General features: G+C 33.6%; 3 protein-coding genes across 4 annotated transcripts; 1 reads left to right on the top strand and 2 right to left on the bottom strand.

Annotated features, from left to right (window-relative positions):
- Positions 1–2084: 2084 nt before the first annotated feature.
- Positions 2085–7936, bottom strand: LOC126769408 (bromodomain-containing protein 4-like). 2 transcript variants are annotated; one of them, XM_050488168.1, is made up of 6 exons: positions 7139–7936; positions 6524–6615; positions 5763–5983; positions 4296–4542; positions 3486–3628; positions 2085–2793 (listed from the first exon to the last, which is right to left on the bottom strand). In XM_050488168.1, exons 1-6 carry the CDS (start codon positions 7806–7808, stop codon positions 2577–2579), a joined length of 1590 nt encoding a protein of 529 aa, XP_050344125.1. In that variant the 5' UTR covers positions 7809–7936; the 3' UTR covers positions 2085–2576. The 2 variants fall into 2 exon arrangements, with proteins under 2 accessions (XP_050344125.1, XP_050344126.1); XM_050488169.1 differs by having other exon boundaries at positions 2738–2793; positions 3465–3628.
- Positions 7937–8348: 412 nt separating this feature from the next.
- On the top strand, positions 8349–10068 carry LOC126769610 (beta-1,4-galactosyltransferase 1-like). Its single transcript, XM_050488480.1, has 4 exons — positions 8349–8872; positions 8938–9210; positions 9295–9510; positions 9585–10068. The coding sequence occupies exons 1-4, from the start codon at positions 8535–8537 to the stop codon at positions 9712–9714; spliced, it is 957 nt and encodes a 318-aa protein (XP_050344437.1). The 5' UTR covers positions 8349–8534; the 3' UTR covers positions 9715–10068.
- A 918-nt stretch (positions 10069–10986) lies between these two features.
- LOC126769630 (motile sperm domain-containing protein 1-like) lies at positions 10987–13850 on the bottom strand. The gene is made up of 4 exons (XM_050488504.1): positions 13604–13850; positions 13363–13526; positions 13118–13284; positions 10987–12857 (listed from the first exon to the last, which is right to left on the bottom strand). The coding sequence occupies exons 1-4, from the start codon at positions 13722–13724 to the stop codon at positions 12668–12670; spliced, it is 642 nt and encodes a 213-aa protein (XP_050344461.1). The 5' UTR covers positions 13725–13850; the 3' UTR covers positions 10987–12667.
- Between the last annotated feature and the right edge of the window lie 3718 nt (positions 13851–17568).

Genomic DNA, 17568 nt, shown 5'->3' with positions numbered 1-17568 from the left:
TGAATATAATAGTATAAAAATGCTTCATAAACATAGTAAGAGTAATAATTAAGATTTTCTTCTATATAATGTATAATATTTACTTTGAAATTTATTTATTTAATTATTTTATAAAAAAACTTTAGATCATTTTTCTTTTATTTATTTTCGCCAAAGAGTACAAACAATCACTTGAGTAATCATTTGCGCTAGTTTTTTTAATTTGAGCGTAAAATGCAAAATACTCTGCCAAATATCAATTGTCAAGTATTATCAGTATTATGTGTTTGACAAGGTCCACGACCTAAAGTAAGCCAGCTATCGTAACCAGGGCCCTTAAAATTATCGTACATTATCGTACAACAGAATAATGATTATAAAATACAATAATATTATACAAAATCACAACAATATATTCGAAATAATTTGTAATTACAGTTGAAATCAGCAGTACACTAAAAAAAGGTCATCCAGTAAAAACAATTTAATTGTTATTGGTTCGTGTAATTATCAAATTTTACATCATAATGGAAATTATCGTACAATCCACGTACGATAGTAGTATACTATCGTAAATCGTACGTAGGTATAAAATTATCGTACGGTTGTGAACCCTGGTGTGTGATAGAGAACAGAAATAATGGGATTGTTCGGTAGATATGAGGAAATATGCTTATTAACTGTTAATATGTATGTATCTAGAAAAACATTATAAATATTATGTACAATGTAATTAAATTAAATTATTATTTTAATGTAACATATAAATAAAATAAAGATAATAATTATTACAATAATTTTAAATGATTTCTTACTGTACACAATCCAAAAACGCTTTTATGGCGTTGATATATAGACGAAACCTTGGCTTTAATTAACTTAAAGAATTGTGCATAATAAAGTTACCATACATATTATTTATTTTACCGCAAAACAGCAGTACTTGATGTTGTTGTGTTCCGGTTAGAATGGTGAGTGAGCCAGTGTAATTACAGGGACATAACATCTTAGTTCCTAAGCTTGGTGGTGCATCGACGATGTAAGCGATAGGTAACATTTCTTACAATGCCTATGCCTATGAGCGTTGGTGACCACTTACGATCAGGTGGTCCATGTGCTCCTCCGCTATTTATACTATAAAATAAATTGATAAGATAAAGGAATAGTAGGACCTTAAGATATGACGACAAATTGTACCATTGAATATGAATAAGGTGCGTACGGCAATGTCTCAGCGTGATCGAGCTTTTCATGAATACAAACATGACAGGTCACATTATATACACAGTTAGGTAGTTAGGAGTAAATCTGCCACTTTTATCATGTTAACATTTTTAATCCATCTATGGCCAGTGTACAGAAATTGTATGTTCTCTTTCTCCTGATATTTTGAATCAACACTTTTCCGCTACTCGAGACTCCCAGGCAGCAGTCACTGTACCATACCGGGTAAAACAGGGACGTTATGCGAACGTTGGCGTTTGTTTAACGTCGCGAGTTTCTAGTGACAACGTTACATTAATGTTGCTTCGTTGGCATCAAGTACAATTACGCTATAACAAGCCGCTCTTCTGGTGACACTAAAACATTAGTGTCTAAATATTTTGTCATTTTAAATAATTTCTAAAAATTCGTCAAATGTAGTCTACGATTCGCAAATATTTATAAAATTCCGGCTTATTACAGTACAGTGCGAAATATTCACTTTCTTGTAATCGATTGGACCATAAAGGTTTTTCCAAAATTGACAATGATAAATTATTTTTCTTTTAAGTAATTTTTGTTGAAGTAGCAAAGCCAAAGTAATGTATCCTCGGCGGAATCCACTTTGTCTCTGATTGTATGCCTGAAATAGCAGCATGTGAGCAAGTTTGGCGTTGCGTTCAGCGGATGTTCAAAGTTTATGTCGCAACGACGCTGCGCAGATGTTGGACAAACGCCAACACTCGCATAACGCCAGCGAGATAGGGGCCTTAGAAAATATTAATATTAAAGAACTCATGAAGATAAGAAATATATTTTTACATAATCGCAGTTTATTTATATAACTCAATCATATTACATATGTACGATGTACAATAAATATTTTAATAAATAGTGATATAATTTTATAAAAGTATTATTAAGTATAAATCTTGTAAATACGACAAGCATCTGCAGTGTACAAATTCGTTCTTTTCATTAAAAAAGATAACATTGTTTAATGGATAATTTTAATGTTACATAAAATAAGATCGTATTATAAAGTATTAATTATTATTACAGTCAATGTAATTTTTTTAATTGCAGAATAACCTTGATTTCAAATCAAATTTCAGTACAGTCAGCGTCATTATCAATGTCATTTACAGTGTACCTATAAATATTTTTAATATTTGCTAATTTCAGATAAATATGACGTAATACCTTATTTATTAATTACTCTAGCTGTACTGGCAATCTTAAAAGATCGTCATCGGAAGACAAGGTTCATAAAATACCAAACATAATTATTCTGGTAAATATGGTTGTGTATTGATATTTACCAAAATTACAAACATTATTAAATGTTACAAAATTCAATCACATTACGAAAATTATCACGAATGCACAGATCGTCATTCTTTGCTCGGACATAAAAGGGGATATTTAAGTGGAGATGTAGGGGTTACTCGAGACAGTGAATTAGAGCGAGGTGAGCGCGGAGAGCACGGCGAACGAGTACATCGCGATGCGGGATACGGCCGCACCCGCAACTCTTCCGTACTACGAAACGTTCCACGTGTCACCCTCCGCCTGTACAGCGATGTTACTGATGTCTCTTGTAATAAGCACCTGAGAAAACGTTAATGTAACTTTAAATAAGTCTAATTCAGTCAGTCAGTATTTATACTATTGACTGCCTTGTTGATCTAGTGGCTCCATGTAAGGCCGCAGACCCAATGGTCCTGGGTTCATCCCAGGTCGGGCCAATTAAAAGTTAGAGTTTTTCTGTTGAAAATTCTCAGTAGACATCCGGGGTCTGGAAGTTGGAAGTGTATACACTCCCGTGCCTCGGAAAGCACGTAAAGCTGTTCGTCTTTCGCCTGAACTCTTTCGGGTCGTGTCGGATTGCCGCCCCACCGGATTATGAGAGCTAGGGAATAAAGAGTGCACCAGTGTTTGCGCACACACTTATGCACTATAACATGGCCTGCACAGTTGGCTAATCTCTCTTGAGGTCTGGAGGACATTATTATTTATACTATTAGTACATATCGAATATGAATTTGTTATAAAAAACATTGCCTTAAACATTGCCTTGTTGTTTTATTTTTACTATATATCTTTATTCTTTGTTTATTTAATTATACACTATTTAAATGTTAATTGTCACTGAGTCAACCGACATAGACCTTATGGTGGGCTTTCTTCTTAGGTGATCATGGTCAATTTAGTACGTTTTAAAGATTTGATTGTAACATTATCTCACAATAACTACGATAATAAGAATTAAAAAAACGTACTTCGATCACAAATTTCCTTACTTTTCTAAATCAGATAGCTGCTGCTTTGGTGTGGAGGCAGCGACGGGTCGGTTTCGACCAAGCCTCGCCCTCGTGGCCTCAAGCAAATGCTGCGTTACCAGTGGCTGTTGGACTTCTTTTGGCTTAGCTCGAACAGGATTGTCCTATTAAAATAAACGAAATAATTAAGCTATAAATATACATATATATCGCTAGTTCCATAGTTCGAATACAAGGACGGGTGATTCATTTGATATTCCATTAAAAAAAATTAAATATGTTGGCCCTGCGCCAATTTTTTTTTATAGTGAAAGTAGGCGGACGATCAAATTGGCCATCTGATAAGTGGTCACCAATGTCCATAGAAATTGGCATTGTAAGAAACGTTAAGCATCGCTTACATCGGCAATGCGTCACCAACCTTGGGAACTAAGATGCTATGTCCCTTGTGCCTGTAATTATACTGGCTTACTCACCCTTCAAACCGGAACACAACAATACCAAGTAGCCAAGTACTGTAGAAGATATAGATGAATAGGTAACCTACCCATACGAGCTTGCACAAAGCCCTACCGCCAGTGAAATCTACCATCAGTAATATCTTTCTCCAAACGTGTCTGATTATGATCCCATCTGTCCGACCGCACCTTTGTTTGCCCACAATCTTCTGATTTTTTTAAGTATTTAACTAGTATAATAGACAATTAGGATGTCCACCTGTGCCTCGGATTCATAGCGAAATTTAATTATATCAATGAAGTATCTAAGTAAGCGTGGAACATTTATTTAATAAGAGCTTATTTAATTTGTTCTATTATTAATTTTGATTACCTTAGCTTTTCTCAGTTTTACATTAGCGATGTCTTGCGGGGTAATAGTAAGACGTGGTCCCGCTATTCTCGGTGGCGCTGAACCGCATCTTGGAATTGTGTGTGAGCGCATTGGTAATTTGTTTGATGATGTCGATGGTGGTGGTGGCGGCGGCGGTGGTGGTGGCGGGGGGGGAGGAGGCGGCGGTGGTGGAGGACATGTTACTGGCTTGAAAGATGATTGAGTGTTGTATGCATTTTGCTGGCAACTGCAAGGGTAACAATTATTTCGAGTTACAAGTAGGTACACTTTAATAAATATAGCAAAAATGTTTAAGAACATTTGAATATACAATTGATTTTGAAATCAAACAAAACTATTTTTAATCAATACAACAGAATAAAAGCATATGTGATACTAATAAATAAACAAAGAAAACAAGTAGTCGCGGTACGCGCTACGACGTACGCGGTAGGTGCTTAGTCTATTTGTCTCACCTTTGTTCAATACTGCGTGAAAACAGATTATTGTTAATACTACTTATCGAAATTTCTTATTAAAATATTGTCTTAATAGCTTTCTGAGTTAAATTAGAAAAGCTACGTTTAATAAAACCCTACCACGTTACTAGCTTTGCACTTACATGTTACACTGGGAAAATTTATGATATTCATTATTATTGGTATGTGCTAATATTATTGCAAAATTGCCTCTATTTCTCACAATTTCAATTCTGTTACAATTGGTATGACAAGGTCTACAAATGAAGTTTTCAATTATAGTTTAAAAATAATAGACAAATTAATTTAAATATTGATGATGCGGAAATAACTAAAAAGAATCAAGACGAAATATTTATTAAAAATATTATGTTTCTAAAAGAAAATCACTTAATAGTCTTCTTACTTTTAATTGAAAATCCTTTTCGAAATATAAATTATTAATTACAGAATTCAAAAACAAATCGTCAAAGCAAAATATATTATATAATAGGATATTATCATTGCAGGAGTGTGAAAAATTTAATTGAAAAATTCAGTTACATCCATTGTAAGTAAACAGGAAACAATGCATAACACTGTTGTATACTTTACAAATGAACTTGCAAATGTAAAACTAAAGCAAAAGGAATATCCTGATAGGATAAAAATGTCCTCTACGTTTGAGGAGAAGATTCTGGAAGGAGCTGTAGCAACGCGGATTGGTAGATACAAATGTGGCAGATTTTCATCCAACACATAACACAGTTGGTTTCCTCTAGATGTTTTCCTTCACTGCCAAATACGAGATTTAATATTATAAACACAAAATCAATGGAACTAGCAAATTGACCAAAAATCTTCGGCTACGCTACGTATTCTAACAACTTTGCCATCTCAGATCTAAGTAAAAAAAAAAAACCAATGTATATTACGTCAATAAAAACCCACTAAAATTATTCTGTATCATACTGTAATTCTAATAAAAATATCTTTTACTTTTATTTACCTAATTTTATTTTCTAGCTCTGCTATTTTCGCTGCCATTTTTTTCATTTCTTCTTGAAGGCTTTCATTTTCTCGCGACAAACGAATTTGCTTTTGATCGACCTCGTCAATGAATCTTCCTAGACGTTTCAACTCCTCCGCGTAGATATTTTCTTTGTTTTCATCTTGACTTATTGGTTCCCTGAGAATGTCTGCATACAAACCGGTGAGGGACTGGAAACCCTGGTATAATAGTAATAGCTTTATATTTATAATAACAATTTACTTCTTATTAAGTACAAATAGAATGTTAACCATTAAAATTATTTTGTTTTTAAATTCGACTTGCAATTCAAAATTATCTTACGTCTGCAGTTGGTAGGTTAATTTATTTATCGATTGTTGGTAATATATGATATATAAGGCTAGTGTAAGAGTAATTACCCTAAGTTGTAAAGAAAAAAATTACAAAGCTATGTATTTTTTTATAACCATCAAAAAATATCTGTATTGCGAACTGATACAGTGAAAATGCAACCATACACAACAATAATAGTTAAACGTCTTATAAAATAGTTTTTTTTTTATATTAAACTACAAATAACTAAGTTTACAGGTGTTTTATAATCACAAGCTTAATTTGTTACATTACAATAATAGCTATCGTATAAAATAATAATGTTATTAATTTGCGATGGCATAATATTAACAATTGAATAAAATAATTCAATGACAATTAATATAATTCAATACAGGTAAACAAATAATAAACATACTAAATACCTTCCTGCCAATCCATGTACAAAGGTCCACCAGCTTCGATAATTTCGTACGTTTGTTGCGCCGGTGTGGCTTATCGTTCCTTGGTGTATCTCCTGACAACATAGACCATAAATTTTGATCTATTATAGGCGTGTAATTTTCTTCTACGTCTAACATATCTACTAAAAAGTTGTCCCCGTTCAGACTCATGTTAATAAGAGTAAAAAAAAACGAGTGTCTGCTATTGGTGTCTACATTAATGTCTAATTCACTTCTCGACCGTTAACGTTTTAACTTATAAGGAGATGATGTCATGATATATTCGCCCACTAAGACTGGTTTGATGTATAAATAAAAAGTAAGTTATCTAAGTGATAATGTGACTTCCAATGCAACTACTTGACCCTCTACTGATCTCTTTTTATTTATATTGTTTTTTTTACTATTTAAATATTTTGTTATAACAAGAAAATATATTAAAGGTCAAGGTCTATGTGTTTTTTTTAAATCAAAATTCTTTAAAAATATTTTTTTTTAATTTATTTTGAACTTTAAATTTTAAACAATTAGGTCCTAATCAATGAACATTAATTAGGTTCTACATAATGTATTAAATAATTCCTCATATTTACTTACCTGGTGATTTGCTTTCAGAGTAATTGTATTTATTGAAATAGTTACACTTTCCAGACCTTTGAAAAACACTCCGAAATAAATTAGAATCTGATTTTCTTCTTCTTTTACGGGTCTTGTAAGAATAATTACTATTAATTGATTTAAATGATAATTCTGAATCAGAACATAATTCATTGGCTGATAGGGATTTCTGTAGAGATCTCTGATCATTTAAATCAGTTGAACTCGATGTATTTGATTCTGTACACTTCGTCTTTTTCCATGGTCGTATTTCTTTATCATCTTCTAAAGACTCGTGTCTGAAGCGCTTACTTGAAGATCGTTCATCATTTTCATTAGATGATAAATCTTCATAATTAAAGTATTTAGAAAGCGATAAATTTTCGTCAGTAATATTGCCACGCGTCGGAGCTGCGAATTCTGTTTGTGTAGAACTATTTACTCTGCTATCAACAGTTTCTGCGTCAATCATTATACTCATAAAAGGTGGAGTCCTATCAGGCTTACTGTTTTTCAACTCTTGAAATGAAACATAATAACTTTGTTCCCAAGATGTGTCGATATGATTCTGTGTACTACATTTACGAATTTCTTCAATGGAATTGTTAATTAATTGTTCGTTTTCTTGTTCCGAGTCTAAGCTAGTTTCTTTTACTTCAAACGTTGACATCGCGATTTTTATCTGAACTTTTCAGCCAGTTTGACTTTACTTTTGGTAATTATAAACCAACTTAGCCACATTAGCAAGTTAACATATTTTAAGCATTTAAACATATATCGAACAAACATTGTTTGATTCAAATAATTTAATTAAAATAAAGGGTAGATTTAAAATGTCTACTAAACCATTTATATCTACCGCCATTTCTTTATAACAAAATTATAGTAAGCAGTTTACATGAGAAATATATTTCTTTATCCATGAAAACTAACTAAGTTAACAAAATGAGGACTAATAAATTAAAAAAATAATAAAACTATGTAAAACAGAAATTAAAGTGTTAATTTAAAAAATCATTCACGTGACAAAATTCATATCGCACATCAAACACTTTATTGTATAGATTTCTTTCTCATATATTAAGTAAATCACTCGGTCTAACTGTATGTTAATAAACTTCGCAATAATTATATTATTAGATCCAACGCATTGTTTGATCAATGCTTAAGTAATAAACGAAAAAATTGACACTTCCTTGACAAGTGACATCCTACATAAAATTACAAAATGTGACTTTTGTACTTGAGCAACTATGTCTAAGCGTATAACACTGCAATCGCGTTTAAAGTTTAAATTATAATTTAACTAGTTCAGACTATTCAAATTAGATAAATACATGTTATAAAGTAGCTATGTATTACAATTAGAGTTAATTTTAATTATACTCTTAGGGTCATGCGTCATTATGTATTTAAAAAAAAAGTTTTGTACTGCGGTATTTTTGTAATAACATTGATTATACTTCTTCACCCTGATAGAAATGCTAGAGGAACTTATGAATTTATAACGAAAAAAAATATACTGAACAATTTATTGGAAGAAACGGCGATTAATTTTTCAAGTACAGCCATATCAGATTGTGATTATTATGATGTTATTAACGATGACACTACATTACCAATAAGTATCATCGAGGAAGATTTAGTTGAGGGTCATAGAATTAGAGAAGGTGGTGAATATGCTCCCCTCGATTGTAGACCAAAATTTAGCACAGCAATCATTGTTCCTTATAGGTATATTTAAATTGATTATTAATTGAAATATCTACATTGTAGTAAGCATGATATTTTGGGCACAGGGATAAAGCTGAGCAGCTACGAGGATTTCTGGTATATATGCATATGTTTCTCCGAAGACAACATATCCATTATCGAATCTATGTAGTGGAGCAAGTTGACTCTCGACCTTTCAACAAAGCCAAGCTCATGAACATTGGTGCTGTGGCTGCTATGCGGGCTGGATATCCTTGTCTTGTATTACATGATGTGGACTTGTTGCCTGTAAAACCTGCAAATTTGTATGCCTGTACTAAACTTCCTAGGCATATGTCATCTAGCATCAATTCATTTAGGTGCAATATCATCTATATTACAATACAAATTGCAATAATAACAATCTTAATTCCTAGATTTTAATTTGTTTATTCATAATCCAGGTTTGTATTGCCTTATCTCAATCTTTTCGGTGGTGCCATATCAATAGCTTCTACACAGTTTAAGGAAGTTAATGGAATGAGTAATGAGTTTTTTGGGTGGAAAGGCGAAGATGATGATCTGTACTCTAGACTTGAGTCTCATAATCTGAAACTGTCTCGTTTTGAACCAGCTACCAGTCGCTATTATATGTCTTCACACCAAAACCAAGAAAAAAGGTGAGTTTACTTCTTTCGTATCATTTTATGAACTTATGTCATTCAATAACTATATATCTTATTATGTTTCATAGACAAAAGAGGAACAATCTATTCTATCATGCCAAAGAAAGGATGGTCACTGATGGACTAAATTCTTTGAAATACATAGAAGTGGCAACTGTTCTTCACCCATTGTTTACTCATATCATGGTTGATTTGTAACATATCTTCTCGTATATAATATTTTATAGACAGTAATAAATCTATATTATGACATTTTAATAATTATATTTAGCCCATTCCAATAGCAGGAGGACTAAAGATAAAAAACAACTTTGACCTTGAATTGACATGACGTGATTGGTCAGAAGAAATGAATTTAAAGCAGAGCTATTAGTAAATTACATGGAATATGTAAATCAAGGTTTGCTTATCATTAATGCTTCTGCTATTGGAATATAGTATAGTTTTATCTCAATCAAGACCTTGCCTTCTTAAATAGTATTTTAAGTTAACTTATTTTTTAGTTTTAGATATATGAAGTTCAAAATTATTGGCTGTTATATTAATATAAGGAATTTAAAATGCTAAATTAATCTTACTATAATAGTTACATTTACATAGTTGTAAGATAGAAATTTTATTAAATAATCATAGAAGTTGAAAATATACTTGAAAAAAAAAATTGTTACCTATTTGTAATAATGTGTGTTTGTTTTTAGTTCCTATTAAAACCAGTTTTGTTATAAAATTTATCTAGTTTAGGAAATATTATCATAATTTCATTTCATAAGTATAAGGTATTCAAATGTAACCGTCTCAAATTAGCAATCTAGATGCTTTAATTAATATAATGTTACGTGGTAATGGTAATTGCTCTTTACACTTGAAAAATAGGTAATAACTACATATCTTACACATTAAAATGAAGAACAAATAAAAATGCTGTTACTATATAGAATTTTATTGTTCCTAAAAAAATTAAGTTTAGATAAGATACTTGAATCCTAATCAATAATGAACTAGATTTAATTCAAAAGATAAAATCAAGTTGCTTGTTTATCACTTGCTCAATAATTGTATAGACAATTGTGATCATATTAGAAGACTTGCTAGATTATACCAAATAAAAAGCTGAAGAATATATAATTTGTTTTTTTTTTAATCAAAAATGATGATTAATATTGTAACTGTTGCAAAAATTTCAATAATTTCTCCTATTTTATTGGGAAAAATAACTTAATCACTTTGAATCAGTTAGAATAGTAAATATATAGATAAGACATTAAAAAACAATGGACAACTGTCTATTTCAGCATTAGAAAGTCATAAAGAACTATTTTTTATTTCAAATTTATATATAAGAAAGAAGGGTTAAAGGCTACATTAAAAAAAAACTTGTGAATAATTATGCTTGATTTATTTGGCATGAATTCAATTTCATTGAAAATGGTCCCAAGAACCTAAATAAATAAATATACATCACCAAGTTATTTAAGTAAGAAGTACCTACAACTAATTTTATTATTGAATTGTCATGATGAATTACTTATTTACATTTACAATACAAATTGATATACAAATATTAAAATTAGTTTAAATCAGCTGCTTCAGAAAAACTTATAGAGTCATGTAATTAAAATACACAATTGTGTACTTTTTACAAACTGGTTGCCTAATACAATTTCTACATTTTTTTTATAAATAATAAAAATTGACATGTTACCCTTTAATTTCATAAACTAAACTCACAACTGGATTCAGTCATGACTGGGTATACATTTATCATTACCTATATAAATATATGTATATTCATATAAACTTATTATATTATATTAATACTTTTTTCTGACTGGATTTAGTTAAACATTTTTCTATCATACTATCAAAAACATGCATTGTAATGTTTCATTTAATGAAGTAGCCAAAAAAGTACATTCCATGTACAGATAGTATGTTATTTAATAAAAATTAAAAATAATTTAATTATTATGTAGTTTTAACCTCTCTGAACTTGGCAGTTAACTGTAATTTTTTTTTCCTTTTCTATTGTGTATGTACTCTATTTTAGCGCAAAATATTCTAGCAATGTTAACTAATAATTCATAACTGTTCGCTATTTTATAAGTTTTTAAAATGCAAAAAAGTGTGTCTTAAGTTTTTAAAATGCAAAATCATTATCTAACTTATTACCAGCAATGTGAATAAAGGTTTTTTTTTACCAATACCTCACCAATGTCACCAATGCCCATAGACATTAGCATTGTAAGAAATGTAAAACGCTTACATCGCCAATGCGCCACCAATCTTGGGAACTAAGATATTATGTCCCTTGTGCCTGTAACACTGGCTCACTTTCATATCGGAACACAGCAATACCAAGTATTGCTGTTTTGCAGTAGAATATCTGATGAACAAGTGGTTTTTACCCAGATGAGCTTGCACAAAACCTTACTACCAGTAAAATTTACTTTTCATATGCCAAGTTCGTTGAGGTTTTTTATTTATAGCAATTTAATGTGCCAATATTCACGAATATAAAACACTACAATTCATTAGTAAGCATTAAATTCAATAACCATGCAAACACCCATACAGAAATTGGGTGTGTATACTTTAAGTGATTGATATGATATGATAGCTTTTATATACTTTAAGTGATTTACTTTTCTAGATAAGATCAAGTTAATTTTTTAATAAGAACCATATGGAGTTTTTTCGATATGCATGATATTAATTAAGAAGAATACTAATTTAAAATAAATACAAATATTAAAAACATTTATGAAATCAATATCATGGAAAACTAAAATAAACTAAAATAAAAAATAAATTGACTCTTGTAAAAATTAATTAGGTACTTATTATGGACATATACTTATTTCTAATTGTTCATATGATAATATAATAGTGACAGTGTATGACAGAAATTTATGAATTGGTATGTTCATACATTGATATTTTATTTATCATAAGCAATAATAAAAATTGGAAACTACTGTGACATGGCATATTTAAGTAATATATGAATATACACATTATTTTTAACAGACATAAATGCAGATTACAAAATGTAACCTTACAACAATTGCACCAAACCGCTTTAAATTTAAATAAACATCTATATGAAATTTCTTTACATTCAAACGTACAATAATGAAAATTTTTGTTTAATTTATTGTCTTAATACTAACATACTCACCAATCCAAGCACAAAGGAAAATACTAATTTAAGATTTGATCCTATGTGTAGCCACTCTGGCCATTGTGATTTAACAACTTGCTCTGGCTGTGTAGGCAAGAGTAAAGCTGCTATGCAACATATGCTTATTGCAACAGCTACAACATTGATAGGTTGTTGCTCTCTGTAACAAAAATAGGTAAACCTATTTGAGTTATCTATATTTGTGTATATTTTGTTAAAAATAAAAGTGTCATATAAGTTAAGACAGGGTTAGTTTTTTTAAGTAGAATATTAATAAATATTTATACCTTACTATACCTTATCAACTTTAAACAAGAATTCATTTAAAAAAACAGGAATTAGTTAACATCTTTGTAAACTATATGTAAATTAAATAAACAGTATTTAAAATATTTGCTGATATGTGAATAATTTTCATACCGGTGATGTAAGGGATGATTACATATCACTCGTGAATATTCTTCTGGAGGTCTTATAGGTGCTGCTTTAGTTGATAATGGATGAAAATTGTCTCCAAGACTTTCAGGATTTGTGTTTGATGGTTCCCCCTCTATCAATTTAGTTGGAACATCTCTTTTACCCAGAGCCTGCAATTTTTGCTATTGCTTTTACCCTTTACACTTAAAAACAAATTATAGCACAGTATCAGAATTTTTGTTTTTTACCTGCTGGGTATTTCTGTCAAACATTGTAATCCTAAATTTTTCGGTCGTGTTACAGTGGTTGATAGAAGGTTGTGTATATCGCACAACAATATCTATGCAACTTTGAGGAGCTATAATACCCTCAGGGTCAATTACTGTAAACTTATTTGGAGATGTGCATAAAACTGCGAAAAAAATTTAATAGACATAAAGTATACAATTCACCTACCATATGGAAATATACTAATATGTTGTTTTTTACCTTTAAAATTTACGGAGAAGTCATAAGGATTGTAAACGGTTAATAGTTGCTTATGAGTGTGCCTGGCATTCAAGTAGAATTCTAGTGACACTGGAAATACGAACACAGGAAAATTCTTCATTATTATTAAGATTTCAAATTCAAGAACAAAGAAAAACAACAATAATTTCGACTATTTTGCATTTCTCGAACACAGCAGCTGGAACTGTCATGTCAAGATTATCTAGTAGTGACATCTATCAACTAGGGCAGTTCAGATTTTGTTTTAAATTTATCGAATACGGGATATTTTAAAATTAATCTAAAATGCTACATAAATCTAAATTAATATTTTATTATACTAAGTGTGATGTAACTTTAAAATTATATTGGTTTGATTTTGCCATGTCGCAGTTTTGTAGAAGTAACCGATGAGTTTAGTGGTACCGATTGACTAAGGTTAGAGATATTTTTAAAATACTCACTAATTTTTCAATGGTAGTGTTGCTATTGGAAAACAAATGTCAACAATATAAAATCGTTATATCGTTATATGTTACGCCAACCCCTAACAGGCCATGCTGCAATATTAAATCGTGAGGTCTTTCTTTCGTAGCACTCTTTGGGTAGTTAGTCTTTTCGTCCATTCTGGTTTCAAAATTACGGAGATTCTGTGTATATGTTATTAATATTATTCTTAATTAATAATAATTATGTTCTGATTAATTCTGAAGAATCTGTGTCATCATCATCCCTTTGTCTTCACTGCTGTCTCACTGCTGGACATAGGCCTGTCCAGTGGCATGCAGCGCTTGATCTTCAGCTCTCTATCTCCATCCGCTGCCAGCCACTTTGCGTTTTTTTTTTTTTTCATATGCCCCGGGATGGCAAATGACTCTACTCCACCTGATGGTAAGTGGTAGTAGAGTCCAAACGTGACGACGGCCAGTACAGACGGGAAAAACGTTCTGCACTAGCCGCCTTCGCCTTGCCGGCCCGCAAGATGCCTCTTCACGCCTCGTTTGAAGGAACCCGGGTTGTAAGAGGAGGGGAACACGTGAGCTGGTAAGGAATTCCATTTTTTGGTAGTGCGACAAATTTCTTTGTGCGCGATGGAATTGATGTCACAGTTAGGCGGTGACATCGAGAACCAGCTCGCGTGGACTTAAGAAGGAAGGGGGAAGCAGGAATTAGAGAGAATAATTCCTCAGAGCACTCGCCGTGATACAGACGATAGAAAGCGCTCAGTGCTGCTATCTCGCGACGCAATTGTAAAGGTTCAAGGGTGTTTGTGACCTTTACGTCGCCAATAGTGCGTACTGCACGTCGCTGCAACCGGTCCAAGGCCTCCAGTAGGTACTTAGCGGAGCCATCCCAAAGGTGCGAGCAATATTCAACGCAAGACCGTACCTGTGTTTTGTATAACAGGCACAGTTGTTGTGGCGTGAAAAAACGCCGCACCTTGTTCAGAACTCCGAGTTTTCGTGAAGCTGTTTTTATAATAGCCTCGATGTAATCCCTTGGACTAAGGTCGCAACGAACGTCCATCCCCAGCATGGCGATTTTGCTTTGTATCATCAGCGGTGTGCCACAGAGGGAGGGATTAGGGTAAAATGGTGACTTTTTCGCTGTGAGAGCGCACACCTGTGTTTTCTTGGCATTAAACTCAACAAGATTATCAGAACCCCATTTGGCGATGAGCTTTAATGTCCTATCGAGTTCAATGACAAGATTCTCCCGCCTCTCCTCAGTTTCCGCCCGCCCAGCCACTGCGCGTCCGTGGTATCCACCATGCACTGTACTATCATCTGCATAGCAATGTATGTTCCCAAGAGAGAGCATATCATTGATATGCAAAAGAAAGAGCGTGGGAGATAGCACAGATCCCTGGGGGACCCCAGCATTCACTACATAGAATTGTGAAGCGCAACCATCTACTAAAACACGAAGGCTACGCTTGTGTAGGAAGCTGGCAATCCAGGTGCATAGCTGAGCAGGCAGACCATATGCCGGTAGCTTGGAGAGAAGACTTCTGTGCCAGACCCTGTCGAAAGCCTTGGAGATATCGAGGCTGACAGCCAATGATTCTCCATGCTTGTCGATAGCTTCACCCCAGAGGTGCGTTACGTACGCTAGAAGATCACCTGTGGACCGTTTTGGTCGAAACCCGTACTGACGATCATTAATCAGACAGTGATCTTCTAGGTAATGGATCAGTTGTTTAAAATCCGTTCCATCACCTTACAAAGCACTGAGGTGATAGCTATTGGCCGGTAATTTGCCGGGTCAGACCGATCCCCTTTTTTGGGAACCGCTTGCACATTAGCTCTTCTCCAAGCCTCCGGCACACATCCCGAAGAGAGAGAAAGTTGGAACAGGCGCGTTAACACAGGAGACAGCTCCGCCGCGCACTTCTTCAGCACAATTGCTGGTATTCCATCGGGACCGCTAGCTTTCCGTATATCGAGTGATTGCAGCTCCGCACGCACAACACGTTGCCTGATTTTGACGTCAGGCATCGTGTGGCCACATGAAGGTATTGTTGGTGGCTGCGCACAACAATCATCGATCACAGAGTTGTCGGCAAAGAGTTTAGCCAGGAGGTCGGCTTTCTCCTGCGGACTGTGAGCTAGCGATCCGTCCGGATTTCTGAGCGGTGGCAGCGAAGGTTGGCAGAAATTGTTTTGCACAGACTTGGTCAGACGCCAGAAGCTACGGGAGCCCCTAGGATGCGAAATAAGGTCATGACCAATCTGTACAATGCGCTGTGCATCCGCTCTCGTGTATGCCTTCCTACAGGACTTGGAATTTTTATTGTAGTTAGTTATGTTAGGTATGTTAGTTAGTTGCGTATGTCCCATAGAAGATTTTGCTCGTAATCACCACACTGCGCAAGCGGGTTGGTGATCGCAGAGCGTAGCTCTTTACACAGGTGACGCTGCTGCTCGTCACTGGTCTGCAGTATTTAGCTACGCCTTAATGTAATGGTTATACCGCCATTAGTCTGTTGCCAGAGACTCGTTTGTTAATCGGCAGGATGCACCACATGCAGGTGAAGTTGGGAGCAGTTGGATGTTGTCGTGCTCTTTTATACCCCCAAGAATCTGTGTATATGTTATTATTATAAATATTCGTACAGTAACTATTATTACCGTTACGTTTCTTAAGAATTACAATTACAGTTAGATTCCGTTAAGCAGAAAGCAAAAAAAGAAAGGAGAATGACCAAAAATGCATGGACCTTAGTCCAAATATCCACCACTAATAAGACCTATGTAATAAAATAGTCTACTAAATAGTGTCATTATAACCAGACCGCAACAAAAATTCAGTAAAAAGTTATAACTGAATGAGAAGTCATGTTTTTATGCGAAAAATATCTTTAATATAATTCTGTCCATCGCACATTTTGATCAAAGGCCTGGAAGAAAGAAAACACGCTTGTTTCAAGTAGTACCAAATACCTGGGTACCTGGTACTACATTAAGTACTTAGGTAAAAATCGGTTGCATTAGTGCTCTCGCTCATTATTTGCTTAGTGCGAAAGGAATAAAAATAGTATTATGTTCAATTTGCAAGGGATATATCCATGAATGAGACGGCTCATGTCATGGGCTTTCACTGTGACAACGTCAAGCACTACACTGAACAGAAAAGGACTCAGGGCCGAGCCTTGGTGGACACCAACTGTAATCGGGAAAGGATGTGTGTCGCCAACTATTGATTCCGAATTATGGTACATGTCTCGGATAATGTCAATATAGATTTGTGGCACGTTCTTCATCTTCAAAGCCCACCATATAATTTGGCGTGGGACGCAGTCAAATGCCTTCTGCAGGTCTAGAAACGCCATGTACAGCGGCTTCTTCTTTTCCCTGCGGCCAGTATTCTTAGGGCGAAAATGGGGTCTATGGTTTCACAGCCGGACATATTGACATTCTTGCCGGAGCCTTGAATCGATTACGCGTTCGAAGAGTTTCATGGTG

Source organism: Nymphalis io, chromosome 7 (genome assembly GCF_905147045.1).
Source record: "Nymphalis io chromosome 7, ilAglIoxx1.1, whole genome shotgun sequence".
In the NCBI taxonomy this organism is placed as follows: Eukaryota; Metazoa; Arthropoda; class Insecta; order Lepidoptera; family Nymphalidae; genus Nymphalis; species Nymphalis io.
This window is presented reverse-complemented; position numbering and strand designations above follow the sequence as displayed.